This window comes from Podarcis pityusensis (assembly GCF_964106645.2).
Source record: "Podarcis pityusensis genome assembly, chromosome: 2".
Lineage (NCBI taxonomy): Eukaryota > Metazoa > Chordata > Lepidosauria > Squamata > Lacertidae > Podarcis > Podarcis pityusensis.
Genome location: NC_138029.1, coordinates 86,986,783 through 87,005,354, shown reverse-complemented (window position 1 = coordinate 87,005,354; position 18,572 = coordinate 86,986,783). Strand labels below are relative to the sequence as shown.

The 18,572-nt window shown below is 44.0% G+C and overlaps 1 protein-coding gene across 4 annotated transcripts in view; it reads right to left on the bottom strand.

Moving 5' to 3' along the window:
- PLXNA1 (plexin A1) overlaps positions 1-18,572 on the bottom strand; it is a 299,658-nt gene that overhangs the window by 44,082 nt on the left and 237,004 nt on the right. For all 4 annotated transcript variants that reach the window (XM_080996881.1, XM_080996879.1, XM_080996882.1 and 1 more), the window contains exons 19-22: positions 18,423-18,566; positions 14,284-14,518; positions 10,558-10,700; positions 2,081-2,337 (exon numbers count right to left, since the gene is read on the bottom strand). In XM_080996881.1, coding sequence (XP_080853007.1) covers positions 2,081-2,337; positions 10,558-10,700; positions 14,284-14,518; positions 18,423-18,566 — 779 coding nt within the window. The remainder of the gene's footprint in view (positions 1-2,080; positions 2,338-10,557; positions 10,701-14,283; positions 14,519-18,422; positions 18,567-18,572) is intronic.

Genomic DNA, 18,572 nt, shown 5'->3' with positions numbered 1-18,572 from the left:
CCCTTCATGTGCTAATGGTGTCTAGTGCAAAAACAAGTATATACACAACATGTGCAACTTCTCTGTAAAGTGTGAATTGGACCTAATCCTAGGCTGAACACTCTGAAAGGATATTCACCTTTGGCACCACACTGTTCCAAATGGCCCACAATCAGATAAGGAATCTTAAATATATTTTCTTAATATGCTGTTATTCTAAATATTGGCTTTCATTAGGAACAACTTTTCAAGGACTGGATTGCTAAAGGACAAAGAAGGGGAAGCACAGTGACAGACACCGTGGTGTATGTTTAATAATTGCACTGGTTCTGCAGCTGGTGTTTCTTTCAATATTCATTGGCCTGTGATACAGGAGACCTATCTAGCTACCATTTAAAAATTGATGGAGCAGAGCAGATGCAGAGTGGAGCTGGAACGCTGCCCCTGGCTCACACTCTTCCCTCACCTGTCTGAGGCTCTTTGCTTAAGAAAATCTGCTGGGCTCTGACATTAACCCATCCCAACAATCACCTGGGAGGAGTGGTGTGGATCTGCCCTGAAGAAATGATTGGAAAATAATGACAAGGGAAGGTAGAGCCCAATGCAAAAGCGAATAGGAAGAGAACACCTCTCTCTTGGGCCCATGAACAAAGAAGCCTGCTCCTGATGCCATCCAGCCAAGGATGCAAGGATACTGCCAGTGAGAGTGGAAGTAATGCAGGGTGCAGTGAGAAGTGGCAAATATCTACATTAAACCTTCAGTGATAAGTAGTTTTAATTAATGAAACAGCTGCCATTTCTAGCACTCGGATTTTAAAATGATGCCAGCTCTCACAGAGTGAGACTGTTCTTAAGCTAAAACACAGAAATAGGACATCTACTGAATTCTGAAACAAACAAATTCTCTCTACTATGCATCTAATTCCAAGGCAGGAGGCTGTTCCCCCCAATGGTTTGATTATCTGACTCACAAAATAAGGCTGTGTAGAAGAAACATTTAAAGGCAAAGACCCACCTCTGGTTTCTAAGCTCTTACCATGTGTTGCCCACACACCCTCAAGCCCATCTCTGAAACCTTGATGGCTTCAATTTTCTTATTATTTTTTTAAAGACAGAAGGGAGAGGGGGAAGATTCTTGGGTTATTGAATTTTCCACCCAATAACAATTTATTTCCTTGCAAGGTCTGAGCACAGAATCGTAAAATATGCATAGACCTGTTTACAGAGTAAGATCCAAACTACTTTAGCACTGACTCCCTTATCAAATTATTTGCAAGCGCCTTGGCACGGGCAAGGCACTTATCTTCCTCTGTCCACTGAACTTCTCTAAGCTGCTCTGCAGCAGAAAATAATGACTACTTCTTTGCCACATGACACAGGAGTAATATTGTGAGTTCAAGAAATTTAAAATACTAGTAGTCTACAGTAGAGGTAGGCTTGTTGAATCTACTTTTGTTTCTCCCCCAGAACCTCAATGTCTACCAGCCAGGGCCAGATGCAAAAGACGTACATAAGAATGAAAGAACAGGGTGCCTCTGAGCCATGGAATTTACTATTGGTAGCAAAATTGAACTGAGTTCAGTTTTTTCCACATAAAAGTCCAGTTCTGCTTAATTTTAATTCATTTCAGCAACCAAATTTAGGTGGGAAAATTCCTTTTGTTGCTGCTACTGTTAAAAAACCAGGAGTCAGAAATCCATGTTGATGTACCGCATCTCACTCAGAGATCAGTCTTCCTTCTGCCCACCCTGGTCTATAGAACTACATCTCATGATAGCCTGTGAGGGCTCATCATCCTACATCATCCTTTGCCAACCTGCTTCTCCTAGATGTTTTGGATGACCACTCCCATCAGCCCCATCAAACATGGCTAGGCCTGAGGGGAGTTGTCGTTGAAACATGTGGAAGGTACAAGGGTGGCAAAGGCTATCTTACATTATATTAGAATATAATATGTAAAGGGTGAAGTATGAAAAGGGGAAGTCTGTGAGTCATTCACATTTCCCCTCCCCTCCCCCAGGTCAAGTTCTGTATAACACCAAAGCTTGCCTCAGCAAAAACTCGCAAAGACACTTGAACATGTTCCGAGAGAAATGCTCACCTCCTCAAGAGCAGTTTTGGATGGTTCTTGCTCTCCAAGTTCTTTTCGATCAAGTCTGAGAGAAGCTGCTTGAGCACCCCAGTGGCATACTCCATCTCGCCCTGCAGCGCTGTCATGATTAAAGAGGCCACGTTGCCCCGATCCCTCATGGAGAAGCTTCGCTGTGCCTCCAACGTGCGAATGAAGGTCAACAGGAAGTGCTTTTTGTTCAAGAGCTGTCCAAAGAGGGTCAAAGACTTCTCCACGTTTGCCTGGACCTGAGGGAGGGAAAACTTCATTAGATTCAGGTCCAGAGGCTTATCTTAAGAGTTCCTTTGACTCGGTATTTCAAAAGGCCACACACAGGGACCTAAGAGTCACAAGTACTTAGCAAAACAGATAAAGCCTGCTGTCCCGACAGTCAGTGGACTTTAGCAGCAACCAGGAAAATTCACTTTCAAATTGAGAACTGTCTTCTCTGTCCTCCCACATTCTAATTATTGAGAATTGCCGTTTGGGGAGAGTTTCTTTCCAGCCATCACCATTTAGTGATGATTTAGAGGATAAAGCAATAACGTGCAAGTCCTTTCAAAAGTCTATTGCATCCCATACATGTCTGTACATGTATCCATCCTGTACACCATACAACTGCTTTGATCAATAATTTCTTCACTCTGGATGCTTCCAAGGCAATGGGGTTTCCCCCATTCCCCCTTGCCATTTAAAAGTCATTCTTTGGCCTTCTGCTCTCTGTGGATCTATTGTCAAACACGTACATATCAACCAATTTTTGACTGACTTGCCTCAAATATATATATGATACTTTATTTTTCTCCCTTTTACAGTGCTTGCAAAGTCTACTATATAAGAGTCTCTTGAATCTGTAGCACAGGTGCATACATAGAGAGTATCTCCATGGGGGGATGAGTATATATAATACATACTCTTTTCCATCCTGTGCACACACAAGTCTCATTTTCTGGTTTTATTAAAAGAAACATAGAATTCAGTTGGGCATCCTTTTTTTCCATAAGAAAAGTTGCCAAAACGCTGGGCTTGGCTGGAGAGTAACAGCCAAATTCTTCCTGGATAGATCTGAGTGTACCAAGCTGTCCCCACAGGAAATTCTGATCTTTTGCACTTTCTGCATATGGTCTTAAATGTTACCGTCTGTCCCTGAGATTAGTGATGCCATTTGAAGCATGCCTGGTTTTGTTTTGAGTGGCGTTTTGTGTTTTTTTAAAATAAATAAATCAGGAAAGGGCATTTCCTCCTCTCCCACATATATTCTGCTCCTGCGGCTGCTGAGCTGTCCTCAGATTTAGCTGGTCAGAGCACCCCTACATCCCACGTGGATCTCAGTGCCTCCCTAGCCATAAAGCAGATGACTAAATCTGATCAGGGCATCTGGTCTACAGAGATTGCTTAGGTGCTTTAGTGCCCCATACTCAGGAAACAAGTAATTCTCTTTCTTCGTTAACAATATCCTCTGTCTTGAATCTCCATCTACAGATTTCCAGGGCAAAACTAAAATGGACCCTTGTTTAAAGTCAGACTGTTAGCTTCTCTGGGCAGAGACTTTTCTTTTGCTTATGTCACTTTGTAAAGCAGGAGTTTGTAACCTGTGGTCCTACATATGTTGTTGGGCTAGGCTCCCATCATTCTTGCTCACTAGCCTTGTTGCCTAGGACCGCTGGGAGCTAAAGTCCAATGGTACCTGCAGGTTGCCCAATCCTCCTTTAAGGTCTTGTGTACTGGTGGTGGTATATAAATAATTATAAAAGGAGAAGAATCTGCATTGAAGAGGTTAGGGTATCACAGGAAGTATTCCTGCATTTGGGTAGTCTTACATACTGCGCAGGGGGAGGGAAATGGGGAGAAGAAGAGCAAACAGAACGGTCAATGCTGCAGGATATGTTTTAAGATCTTTTTTTTTTTAAAGTATGCACATATTGGAATTATCGTCTCCAATCAATGGCTCTCACCAGCAGCTACTGAAGGTTGTCATTGAAAACTAAATGCTCTCAGTTTGAAACATGGGTTTTTTCCTTGCTTCCTAATGTCTAGAAAAAAAACACATGTCAACACAAGCCCAGCAGGCAATAATTGGATAATCTGCAGGTCAATTCAGAAGGAGGAGGAATTTCAGACACACAAGCCAGCCATATTTCTAGAGACACCCTGCCCCCCCAGCACCAGATTTTACAGAAGTGAAGATTCAGAAGCCAAATGTATACTCCTAAAATCCCCTGATCTTCTGAATGTCCAAACTACCTCCCATAGCCTACCTCCAAATGACCCTCAGACATATGTAACTAAAGCCCAACAGCTATGCCTGGTTATACTGTTTCTTCTCTCCACTTCACTCCATTCCAAGTTTTCCCACAAAGTGACTTCCTTCTCACCCCTCCAGAGTTCTTTATGTTTAAGAACAAAGAGATAGGAGAGAGGAGTAGCTGTTGGTGGGGAGGCACAAGTGTCTTTCATCCAGCACTGTCTTGGCTCTTCCTAGCCAGGATCTGAGTGTGCAGGACTGCCTAATGCTCCATTCGTGACGGTTTTGTGCAAGGCCACTGCCCTGTACTTTCAGTGATCAAAATAAAGCAAAGCCCTTCACTCTCCCAGAAGCCATGAAGGGAGGATCAGATGGCAGGTTCCTCCTATCTGGGCTGTGTGTTCAGCTTCTAAAGTCAGCGACACTTGATAAGCTCGGAAATTGGTCCTGTCCTACATAAGCGATCTTATCAGAATTGCATGCTGCAAATAGAGCAGGGTGGTGGTGGCTGCAGCAGCAGCAGCAGCACAAAACATCTGTCACATAAATGATCTCAGCAGGCTTGGCTTACCATCTACAACGAAGCAAAGCCCTCTTGCAAACTGACACCCTCTCCACCCCACCCCCTTACTCCGTTGCTCTTCTCCTTTTTGTGCAATCTTTAGCAAAAGCAAATGACCAAAAAAGAATTAAGCATTTAATCAAGGCTTTAAATTTGCACAAAAGCAGTGAAATAACAACCCCAAAGATAAGAAAAAGTGCTAATGACAGCCCTATGCTTGGCTCTGGATATTATTATTATTATTATTATTATTATTATTATTATTATTATTACATGAGTGCACATGGAGTGGCGAAGGGAAATGGGGGGGGGGGCACACAGTGCCTACTCCTTCCTAGTCATTTGCAATACCTAGCACTAAACTCATTCTAATTAAGATCACAAACAAAAAGAAGATTACAAACACATCACATCAGTCTTTTTTTAAAAAAAGCCATGCCAGTAATATTTAATACAGGGTTTTCCCTCTTGTAATTTCATTTTACCAACCAAACATATATGGTTTCTCTGAAATTAAAATTACAGCTGGGAAAGCCTTGTATGTCCTCTGTTTAATTAGTTCTTTGAACTTATATACCTGATTATGCCCTGCAGTTTCAAAGTTCTGCCAGATCGAGACTATGGGGCAATGCTCCCATTTCCTTTTCCAAGAGGACTGTTCCACACTCTAAAGTCATCCCAATTTATCCAGATTTAATAATAAAAAATTGTAAATAATGGGAATGTTACTCACCAGGATTACAGGGATTCATGCATGGAGTAAGCACACCAAACTCCAATAATGAGGAAAGATGGAACTTCTTAAAATGGGTGCACTGTTCTCCAGAGTCTCCCATTTGCCAGTGTTTGGAAGGTTTGTGGTTCATTTGTTTTGTTTTCACCTTATCCTTGTACCAGTAATTTAAAGTCCCTGTCTCCTGGTGCTGTGTGCCCCCTCTCTCACTCTCTTCCCCCTCGATCATTAAGGAGGTAATGACAGGCAGAGTGTGATCACAACAAAGCAACTGCCAAGAGCTTGAAACACAGATGGGCCAAAAAACCTCCAGCACATTCCAGAGAGGATAGAAGCAGAACTCTCAGATTCAGATGCTTAGATTTCAGGCTACCCTTGCAGACGGAATCTGAAAATCCACAAAGGATACACGTTCTGGTACAAATTAAGATGGGGAAACAATACTTTTCCAAGGGAACCACTTGCTACTGACCAGCATTAATATATAGCAAAAACGTGAAATGGACCTACGAAACTGCCCATCACTCTGTTGCTATTCTCCCCCTCCACATCGCCAGCATGCACACACAACCATAATCCACATGCCATGAAATTAACTGCGACTTACTTTTGTCCATTTTGCTTTCTCAAACTCATAAGGGGCTTTACACACAATCATTTTTACACAGATCGTGTACGCCTTGAACCTAACGGAGTCGCTTTTCAATTCACACAGTCCAACTAGGCATAACGGCAGGACTCTAAATTTGTGCCTCCCAATCTGTCACCCAGGTAACTCACATTCTGTGCTCAAAATAAATTAGGCAACTTAATAAAAGTCATGAACATACCCCCCAAAAGCCAATATTTGCTGCAACACGCTTTAGTCTAAAAACAACAGCTGAGTTGGGGCAGGTTTTTTTGAAATGGTAAGTGGTGATATATTAGCAGGTGATGCTTGGATAGATGAAAGTCAACTGGGATACACGAGTAGGAAAGCCTAACTGGAAACTAGGGGCAGTGGTGATAGCAGACTACAATCACTAGGACTCATTCGCAGATACTATACTGGTTTTTACATTTCAAGTGGAATCCCTTTAGAGCAGAATTTTATTTTTTCCCCCAAAGCAAAAATGAAGGGTCTTATGAATTGACTTCACATATTTGATGTACATTCCACCAGAAATTATGAGTGGAGGACAGATTAAAGTGTAGCAAAACAGAAGGTTTCCCCCACCATGCCTAAGAGCATTTTAAAGAGCGTGGTGGTTTTTTAAACGCCACAGATTAACATTGGTTAGTGAGAAGGCTCCTATAAACACAGGATGAATTAATGGAAGTCCACCTTGACTAACTGAACAAAATCGTAGATAAAGCCTATTCGACTCCATTAATCCCTACTGAATGAACAAGACAAAGGCCACAAACACCAGAAGCAACAGAGCAATGGAAATGTGTCCCAAAAGGTTTAATGAGAACTTTAATCTATAAGAACTGAATGAAGAGGCAATCCATATTTATTTCAGATACGTTGATTTTGTAAATGGTCTGCTATTTTCAATGTGAAATCCTCACAACGGAGGCCCTTCCTCTTTACTCAAAGCAACACCTTCCCTGTGCTGGAGAGCTAAAAGCATCCAACAGCTTTTTAAACTGGAGGACCACTGCGAGAAGACCTGATGGCAGGCCCACAACTGGGGTAAGACTAGATCACAGAAGCACAGGACTGTGCTCAGCTACAGTGAGCAACCTGTGCACTTGCACTGACAAGCGCTTGATTCTCTGTAATTAATAACTGCATCGTGTTCTGGAGCTGATTACTTCTCTCAAATATGTTACGAATCCTGCGTCAACATTAATTACTCTGTGAGGTCAGCAGTGAGGAGAAGTTAAGGCCACCCCTCACTTCTCCAATCAAAAACATCCTTGTTATACAGGAAAACGTAAAGCCAATTTTTGCACAATTGCTTGTACTAAATTAAGCGGCCAGTGTAAGGGCTGGCGAAGGGAGGGGGAGTCGGTATGGGGGGAAGGAAAGGGAGAGGCCACACTGGGGGAAATGGAGCCAGGGAATCTGATGATGTCAGACAAGTCTCTTGGAAATGTGCGGCTGGTCATGCATCAAACAAGCCCAATTGAATAAACCAAGTGCTGCAGAAAATGACAGTAGCAGTGATATTAATATAAATATTGATATTAATGTCAGTGAGCATGGTAGCCACGCAGCAGTGACCCAAAAATCATTCTGACCAGCATGTGGAAATGTATGCCTTGCCAGCATGTTGGCCCTTTTATTAAGGACTTGAGAGATCAGATCAAAAGCCTATCTACTCCAGCATCCTGATTCTCCCCCAGTGCCCAGCCAGATGCCTGTGGGAGACCCACAAGCAGCATATAATGGCAACAGTCCTCTCCCACTATTATTCGGCAGCAACTGGCATTCAGAGGCATACTGCTTCTGTTCTTGGAGGCAGCATAGAGCAACCACAACCAGCAGCCATTATCTCCTTATCTCCTTGCCCCACAAATCTGCCTAGTACCCCCTTAATGCGATCTAAGTCGGTGGCCATCCAATCTTCTGATAGTATTTATTCACATCACATATGCTATCTTGAATCTCCCACTACCCAGCTGCTCAATATGGCCACAGGTTTCAGCATTATGAGATACTAGACCAGGGGTCTGCAACCCGCGGCTCCGGAGCCGCATGTGGCTCTTTTACACCTTTGCATTGAAAGGGGGCATGTACGCTGGTCACTGTTTTGAAGGGGAGTGAAGAACACACACACACAAAAAGGTAACTTGTTAATTTAACGTTTATTTCTATGAGGAGGAGTAATTCTGAGGGGTCAAACAAATAAATAATAAAAAAGTGACAAAAAAGTTATTTTTATAATGAAGAGTTTTGCGGCTCCCAGTTTTTTTTCCTTCGGAAATGGGTCCAAGTGGCTCTTTTTGTCTTAAAGGTTGCAGACCCCTGTACTAGACCTTCATTGACCTTCAACATTACAGAGATGGCAGCACCATTGTACATTTTCCTTCTACGGAGACAACACCTCAGAACTACAGCCATCTATTTCAGTTATAGCGGTAGCCCCTCTGGTCCACGTGTGTGTGCTTAAATCACATCAAAGGGGAAGTACACAGCCACATGCAATCAATCAATATGTGAAGATCCAACCAAGTGTGCAGAGCACTGAAGATACACACAAACTGTGCCTCTCAGAAAAAGTTCTCCATAGAGTGAGAGAGTATTTGGTTAGAGATGTACCACACACACACACACACACACACACACACACATTTTGTCTGCAAAGAAAGGACGGACCTGTCAGTGAGGGCCTCAAGACAGAACAACACAAACACCAGAGGCAACTGACCGGGTCATTGGCTCTCAAGAAGCTGAAGTTATTTCTGAGATATTTTGCGCGCACACACAAAATTACCCACATGCAAAGCACAGGCTCATTCTGAGACCGCATAGGTAATAAAGACCAGCACAGTGAGCTTGCAAAGGAGATCCGAAGCAGCAGTGCAGTTCATGTCACAGAAGCAGAAGCACTGAAATGAAAATGGCACAAAGCAGCAACGCCCCGCTGTGCAGTACAGAACAGCCCAGTGCTGTACAGATATTTCCAAACAATTTGCCCAGTCTATTTTTCAGCATGCCAAACGATGGCGATGCCATCAATTCAATCAAGAGACTTTCCCACACCCTGATAGATTTTGCTGTCAGGAAAATGTCTCTGCTCTTATTTGGTTTTATTCGGTTTCATTCTGCTCCTACTCATTGAAAAATCCTATCTACTCGGATCTGCCTCTAGCAACAACTTTGCTGCCTATCTTCAATGCTTAGCCATATTACATACGGCTCACTCTGCTCTTGCCCCATTTAACCTATCCATAACAACCTAAAGAACAACAGCAACACCGTCTTTCTCTTACTTGCTGTCAAGCAACATCTTTCTGCAACTGCAATGCTCAGGCACAGGCACAATACTTCAGTTATTCTCAGGGCAACTAAAGGAAAAATGAGTAGAACTGATGTCTCCTAGCTCTGGAATTTAGTGACAGAGGACCAGCAGCAATAGTAGGAATGAACCAGTGTAGCTGGTTCAGTTATGGTTGCTGGAGATGAATGAATGCTCTAATCTTGCTGCAGCCATTCGCTTGCTAGGTGGCCTTGGTCAGGCTCAATTCCTGTTTTGTAAACCTGGGATGACAGTGACTTACTTCGTAAGGTTGCTGTGAGAATGAATGAAATGAGAATTTCAAACTTGTTCTTTTGTTCAGTGTGCTATAAGAAACGGCAACAACTGGGGAAAACCCAATAGAATTTTATTTTTATTCCTGGATCTCCCAGTCAGTCTGACTCCCTAATGTGCATCGCGCCCATGAATCAATGTTTCCCCATTATTCTCTTTAAACCTAGCTCCTAGCAGTTTGGAAATCCCCCCACTCTGAAAAAAGGGTCCTATGAGCCAGCATTTGGGGAACGATCTCAGATAAGTCTCCCTCACATTTTTAGTAGTTGTTCACTTTTTAGTCAAATAAAAATACACCATGAACAGTTAACGGTGGACACAACAGCACAGTTATCCTGCCGAAAAACTCTCCAAGACACACTTGAGGTCAAAACAAACAACCCCCTAAGCTTATATAAGCAGCAGAATCTTCAATGTGCCCTCTCTAAAGAGAATCAAATCCTGTGGGTGGTGGGAAGTGGTGAAGCTGTCTTGCTTTAAGGTCATCAGTCTAGCCTGGGCCACCAATAAACCCAGACCCCAGACACTTCAGTTCCTTGTGAAAGCAGGAGAGAAGACTGGAAGAAGAATGCAGCAGCAAGAATCCCTCCTCCCCACAGGCATAAACTCACAAAGCTCAGGAAGGCAAATGTAAGCCAAGCTGAAATGTTATCCAAGCAGACACACATACACACATTACCACACCTCCATTTCCTTCAGCACAGGGTGGTCTTCTATTCCCGGGAAGAGGACCCTCATGGCATAGGTGCGATAATCCAAGAAGGGGATGCCGGCTCCGTCCAAGTCATTGGTCAGCTCATGGATGTCTGTCTGCAGCTCGGCAAAAGCTGGGAAGGAAAGATCAGATTAAACAAGAAGCCTATATGCATTAGCTCCCAACTGGCCAGGGAATAGCCTGCAGGCCTAATCCTGGCCAATATAGTCTAGTGAAGAAGAAGAGTTTGGATTTGATATCCCGCCTTTCACTCCCTTTAAGGAGTCTCAAAGCGGCTAACATTCTCCTTTCCCTTCCTCCCCCACAACAAACACTCTGTGGGGTGAGTGGGGCTGAGAGACTTCAAAGAAGTGTGACTGGCCCAAGGTCACCCAGCAGCTGCATGTGGAGGAGCGGAGACGCAAACCCGGTTCCCCAGATTAGGAGTCTACCGCTCTTAACCACTACACCACACTAGCCATGGCTAGTTGACACAATATCCCCAACTTTATTTAAGGAAAAGAAAATTAAACAAACATTACATCAGAAGCTTCTTGCCCCCCACTAAAGAGACAGAAGAAAAAACGCAGCACAATGATACAATGGCTTCCTCCAAAGTTATGAAGCGAAGCAGAGAAGAGAACCAAGACCCAATTTACAGAAAATAAACCAGAAGGGATCTCTCTTGTGCCCTCTAGTTCAGTTCCACGATACTGAAGAGGTGGCAGGCAGGTACAAGGCCTGGAGGCTGGTGTTTCGGCATAAGACTGCCTTTGTGGCTGCACACATAAAAAGAGATGGAAAATGGCAAAATGCCGGCAGAATTTTTCTTTTTTTAAAAAGGAAGCATTGGGCTAGAGGAAACAGTTCTATGTCACAGGAATGTCCTCACTGTGTTCGGATTTCACATCTCACAAGTCCTATAGCAGTTGGTTTTGCTGGGAGGAGCATGCCAGAGGAGAAATGGCACCCTGTACCTTTAATGGCACCTACAAGAGGAAGCAGGTTGTTTGTGCATAGGTTCCAGTGCTGTACAAGTGAGAGTTTATAGGGGGGGGATGTGGGAGGGGGGAGAGAGAAATCAAATTAATGGCACTTTAAAAAGGAAGCTAGAAGCGGCAGAGGGCTGTAGGCTGATCAGTTTGATGAGAAAAAACAAACTGTCAGCTTGAAAGGCACACTATCTTATCTGTAACTAGTGGGACTAGAAAAGAGAAAAGGCAGAGAAGATATTGCAGCTTTTAATTAAAAGCAGATCCTTTTATCTGCCAGCTGTGGAAGACAAGGCGAAATCTCTTCCACATGCTCCCCCCTCCCTCTACAATCCTCTCTGTCACTATTTCTATCTACAGGGCTATTCCCCCCCACCTTCCTCTTTTTTTATTATCTCAATTTAGGTGCCTGCTTCTGCCGCAGCCTCTGGGCCAACTTGGAGTTGGCAGGGTCACAGCCCCAGGCACTGGCTTGTGGCGATAATGGGCAATTAGGTTTTATCAGCAGGATCAGAAGCAGCATTCTGTCCAATTTCTCAGCATCTGTCTGTCACGTAATGAGAGACCCACAGCCTTTTGCAGGCAGGCTTCTCTCTGCCTTTAAAACTTTTCCTCTTGAAACCTCGCTAACTTCCTTCAAACTGCGCCAAATAAAAATCTACCACCTCCAATAAAAATGCTTCACTTGACCCCTCTGTCTCTCCCCAAAAGGACAACCCATGAATAAGGAACCAGTTTTGCAGAAGCACCAGAGATGGAGGCACAGCCTTAGCGTCAGAGTCAGACATGGACACGCTAAGCAGAGCATAAAACCTATTGTGCTTCAATCAAAACCACAGCCAACGTGTTCAGATAGGGTTCCTTCTCATACTCAAATATACTGCTTATATGGGGGAGCGGCAAAAAGGTTGGCCAGTACTGGCCAAATCTGACCTTCACTCCAAAGGACAGTGGCATCCAAGCACACTAACCTGCGATATTACAACAACAACCCAGAGGAGGGCATTAATGATGGTGAAATCAATAGTGGTCAGATTCTAGTTCTATTATTGTTATTACCTACATTCTGTCCTGCTGTTCCTCCAAGGAGTTTGGGGTGATGAACAAAGTTTCCCCCACACCCCTTTTACAATCTTGTAAGTTCACCAGAGAGGTAATAACTGACCCAAGGTCACTCGGTGAGTTATATGCCTAAGCAAGATCTCTGAACGTGTGCCTTCCTGACCCTAATTTAGCACATTCATAGACTACACCGGCTAAAGAAATCTATGTGCCAGGTTTCGTATTTTGGGCAGGGAAGGCAGCACGAACAAAGCACTGGTAAGTGGGCAATTTTCTCCAACATCTTGCAAACATAGCAAGGATTTTTGTGATTGTTGGTTAATGATACCACTTCGTAGGTAATTAGGATACTTTATGAGCAGGGCAGGTCCCGTCTCATTAAAGCTTAGAGATGAAACTAATTGCTTAGTACGCATTCTCAGGCAAGGTTCAACCAAGTGGGAGGCTGCTGGCAGGAAGGGAACTTCTACAACAATGCTCCACATGGGGGTGAAGTCAACCCAAGTTGCAATCATATGGATCTGCCCATTGTATGTTGGTTGTTTTTTCACAGTTAATTCCTCCAAAAAGCTTAGAGAGGCTTACGTGGTTCCCAGGTGGCCTCCTATCCAGGCATCTGACAGAGCCAAACCGCTGCAGATTCAAGCAACATAAAATGGACCATGTGCCTTCAAAGCCATTTTCTGAAAGTCTCCAACAGAGGCTTTCTATTGTACAGAAGGTTCAACATGGAGGTTTCAATCTATGCATTGCTTCATTGCCAGTGCCAGCTGGGACTATATGGTGCTGGCAAGGAGATGCTCCATCCAACTGGATTGTTCCACATAGTAACAGCTTGCAAATATAACACTGCCATAAGGGAGTGAGTTTTGGTGAGCCTCCCAATCACCTAGATTACAGAAACGAATTGGATGGGATCCCACTAGCGGAGGACTATAATGGGACAGTCAAACTATCTGTGAAACCTGTGGGTCTCTTTCTTCAAACTCAGATGTGCCAATCATACATTATGTGGCAGGAGAGGGTTGTTTTGTTTTGTTTCAGAGCAAAAGGAGTACACCAATGGGGGGTACTGACACCCACTTCCACCTCTCTCCCACAGTCTGCCTCTCACCCAGCTGCTTTTCTCCTTTGCCAAGTTCAGATACTGGAAGTGAGCTCAGTTGGAAGAAAAACCCATGTGGGGAGAGACTAGGGGGAAGGAAGTAGAGGGTACAGGGAAGGTTAATATACACCTGTGGAATTATGAACCCATTTTCCTAATTGCCCGAAATGGTGGCAAAGCTTGTTGCATTTCATGGTAAGATTCCCCCCTTTTTTTCCCTTAAACCAGTGTTTCTCCAGCTTGGGTCTCCATCTGTTGTTGGACTACAACTCCCATCATCCCTGGCTAGCCAGACTAGTGATCAGGAATTGTGGGAGCTGCAGTCCAGCAACAGATGGAGACCCAAGTTTGAGAAACACTGCTTTAAACGATGACACTGCTGCTATCGTTGTTGAAAAATGTATATGGAGTAAATGAAGGACTTTAGAAACTGGTGCGGCCCCCAAAATCAGGAAAAAACTTTCTCAAGGGGTGGGATTAAATGGGAAGTAACAGATTGATAAGTAGCAGAGCTGTGAAAAAGAAAAAGGAAAAAACCCCGGGCCCATCATTCACACCTTCCTTGCACTCCAAGGCCACGCGGGATTCCAAGTTGTCCATCTGCAGCTGTAGACGTTTGAGGGTGCGGTCAGCATCTCGGGATTTCCGCTTGTATGCAATGAGGACGATGATGATGATGAGTAAGAGAAGACCCCCGCCCCCACCAATTCCAATAATGGCTGGCAGGGTCAACAAGTTGTCTGAATAGATCTGCAGCATCCCTGGGGAGAATTCAAAGCCCCCAGCCTTGATCTGAGAGAGAGAGAGAGAGAGAGAGAGAGAGAGAGAGAGAGAGAGAGAGAATGTATATATATATAAGCTCACACCTTCCTGCCAAAAAGGACTTTTATATTCCCATCCACTTGCTAGAGATGGGGAATTGCTTTCCAACATCAATAAGAATGAAATAAGGGACTTGGGTAATTTCTGAAATTGGGTATTTTGGGATTCCTCCTTTGTGATGAAGGTGAAAGAACTGAGCAGTAGGTTATTGACATAGTAATTATTAAGGGAATGGCAAAGATCCCAAGGCACTGTTGGCTGTTGGGCATAACAGGATGAAAAATGTCAGGGGAGGACATTCTTATTTTCTGAATTGTCTGTCCTTCTTATTTTCTGAATTTATATCCCTTCCATCCTCCCAAAGGTGCCCATGGACCATGCCGGAAAAAGCTGCCAAGGAAGCAGTTCCCTCAAGCTGCAAGATCCAATCCCTACAGAGGGGCTCAGAGGGCACATGGCCTGTGCAAGCTCTCAACAGCGTTACAGCAAATGGCAATTCAAACTGCTTTTCAATAAATTAATTTTAAAACATGCACCATTCAGAACCAAGGCAAACAGTATGCCTCTCATATTCAGGTATCAGAACGCAAGTATAAAATGTCAAATGAGAAGAGATTCTTAGACGTGGTTCTCTGCCAGCATATATAGAGAATCCAGCATAGATGAGGTCTTCCAGGAACGAGCAGGAAGGGGAATGTTTTGCCCATTGCCTGCTACCCCTGAAAACGGTTTAATAGCAAGCTGCTTGGGCCGAGAATGTTACCAAGGCGTTAAGTATTTCAAGCTGGTGCCCACTGCTACCACCTTGTAATCATGAGGTAAGCGAATAGCTGCCAACTTCTGAGCTGCAGAAATTTTAATATTAATAAGAAAGAGACAATTGCCACATTGGGTAGTTCACTGATTGTTGAACAAGCAACGGGGGGGGGGGGGGCTCTGCCACCCAGTAGGTAAAGGTAAAGGGACGCCTGACCATTAGGTCCAGTCGTGACCGACTCTGGGGTTGCAGCGCTCATCTCGCTTTATTGGCCGAAGGAGCCGGCGTACAGCTTCCGGGTCATGTGGCCAGCATGACTAAGCCGCTTCTAGCGAACCAGAGCAGCGCACGGAAACACCGTTTACATTCCCGCTGGAGCGGTATCTATTTATCTACTTGCACTTTGACGTTCTTTCCAACTGCTATGTTGGCAGGAGCAGGGACCAAACAATGGGAGCTCACCCCGTCGCGGGGATTCGAACTGCCAACCTTCTGATTGGCAAGTCCTAGGCTCTGTGGTTTAACCCACAGCGCCACCCGCGTCCCATCTCTGCCACTCAGTACACTCATGGTAATGGTTACTCCTGCCTAGCTACCCACATCCCAAGCATCTTCTAGGCAGCACTGACTGCAGCCATCAGAGGGAAGCAAATGCCTAAGTGGAGAAGGACAATGGCCAAGCAGTGCAGGGTTAAGTCTCACATTGCCTGTTCAAAGCATTGCAAAGGGATTTGATGGGATACAGGAACAGGCTGGTATGTTGCTGAGCAGGCAGCAAGTTTGATGTCTCATTCACAAAGCGTTGTAATAACAGATGGGATGCACAGTGCATTCCCTGATGGATGAGGTGCCTGGAGTAAGAAACATTTTGGGTCCCTTTCAAACACCCAAGGCCACACTGAGCCCCCAAGTGAGTCAGAATTGCTGTGCCGCAGTCTAATGTGCAACTAATCCTGCTTAACCCATTCATGAGTCCGTTTTGTCCTGCTTCTGCTTTAATCTGTTTTTTTTAAAAAAATGAAAATTCAATTGTGCATTTTATATCGAAGTACATATTTAAACACATATTCTATCTCAATGTATGCATTTATAAATGCATTTTACCCCAACATACATATTTTTAACTGCACTTCAGTCCATTTCTTGAATCAAGAACTACATCGCAAAATTCAGACAAGTGTGAAATCCAGAGGACATTTTACGCCCCAGTCGGCACATAAGTCCAGGAGGTCAGTTCACTCCAGAAGTCACAGAAATTGAATTCCTCAAGGTTGTTGTTGTTGTTTTTTTATCTCTCCCCTTCTAAAGTCAATGGAAATAAATGAGCAAGTAATCATGACAGTTAGTTGGAGGCATCCAAAATATGAGGACGGGGCACCAGGCAGGGAGTATTATGGAGCTGGGTGATATATCAATATCCAACACCGGTTTGATGTTCACATTGTGATAATAGTTTCATAATATTTGAGCTGGCAATGTATCGCAAATCACAATGTGTGCAAGGGCTAGGTGATATCTGATTTTCAACATCATGATAACTCACCAGCTAAACACTGCAATTGTTATCAGCAGCTAAACCTCACAATATCACCAGCTAAACATTGCAACCTACTGTACCACCACATCTGAAATAAGGATGGAACTAAACAGAGATGGACAGGACAGTGCCCTGGAAACTACTTAGGGATCTAAAATGGATAAATGACAATATTATCAATCATCACACACTGAGTTTCATCAGCAGGCAAGCCAAAATGCATCCCAACAGGACTTTTGGTTTGGGGCTTGGGCTTGGCTACCAAATGGTGGTATTCAGAACAATCCAAAATACACGATCATGGCTTACTTTACCTCCACCAAAAGAAAGAGAGAGGCCCAGCTGAAGGGTAAAAACGATATTTTCAAGAACAGTGGCACACAGGCAAAACATGCCCTTGCACGTTCACTAGCAATGGTGCTAAGTGTTTAGTGGAAGTAACAGCAGTAAGCGCTAAGGAAAAGCTGGCATGTTTGCTAGCTCATTATGAGCAACACCATTTTTGAAATGGTAGAAAAGAGGGCTCAGTGAAGTCTATTCATGAAAAGGGACCACAGGAGAGCAGAGAAAGAGAGCACTGATCCATGCACTCCAGTCGCAACTATACCATCCAGACACAAGCTCTATAATGCAACAGAAACCACTGGAATTTGTACATCCCTCTGAACCCTGTGCAATTGGCTCAACTGACACCCAAGAGCAGCATTAAGAGCTTTGTTACAGATGAACTCATGAAGGAATCAGAACTGGGGCACAAAGGGCCCACAGAAAGGTTTTTATATGAATTGGAATAGTTTCTCTCATTCATATATCTATATCTATATCATCTATATCTATATCTATATCTATATCTATATCTATATCTATATCTATATCTATATCTCTAAAAGCCTTCTAGATCTCTGAAGTCCCTCCTGCAGAACACCAAACACTAAGATCCAAAAAATCATCATCCACTCCAAATCTCAAAATCTGGATTTCTTTCCTTCGGTCTGCCAAGATTTCCTACTCTGATGCTGCCTCAAACAGAGAGATTACAAACATGCAAATTCATCACATAAAAATTGCATTAATAGCATGCATAATATAGTCTCGCGTGACCTTGTATTTATGCACACGCCATGTGCAAAGTGATAAGGCAGGTAAGTGCTCAATTCCTTCAGAGGAAGGATGGAGTTTTCCATCCCCCTTTTGTGCCCAACAGAGAAACTAAATGGGCTGCTAGGGAAGCTGCTGCAGGACGGACTGGTTCTCCTCTGCCAACCCCCAGCAGGCTAGTAAACTTTCTTTTCAGGCTAACAACCTTTGTGGGTGTATTTACAAGGTTGGTTTGGTGCACGGAAACTGGATGCATATTGAGCGGCTGCTGACAGAGAACAGATTTCCCAAAAGCAGGATCTGGATTTGGGAATAGGTGGGAGAGAGCAAAAAGATTAAAAAGCGGGATGTGTTCCACATTCTTTGCAACCCGGACTGCACGGGGCTCTTCCAGGAGGAAAAATAATGAGCACCCAGTGCATAGAACAATGTTGTCAAAACAAGACAGAGAAGAAACAAAGGCCACGCCTGGCTTGCTTTACCGTCACTTTGTGCTGTCCTGTGAGATTGGGTGACTCGCAGAGAAGCTGGGTCTCAGAAACCGTAAGAGCACAGGGAGTGTCGCCAATTAGCACCGTGTAGTTTAGCCGGGAATTTCCAGGTGCTGGAGGAAGCAGGTTGCGGCCCTTAAA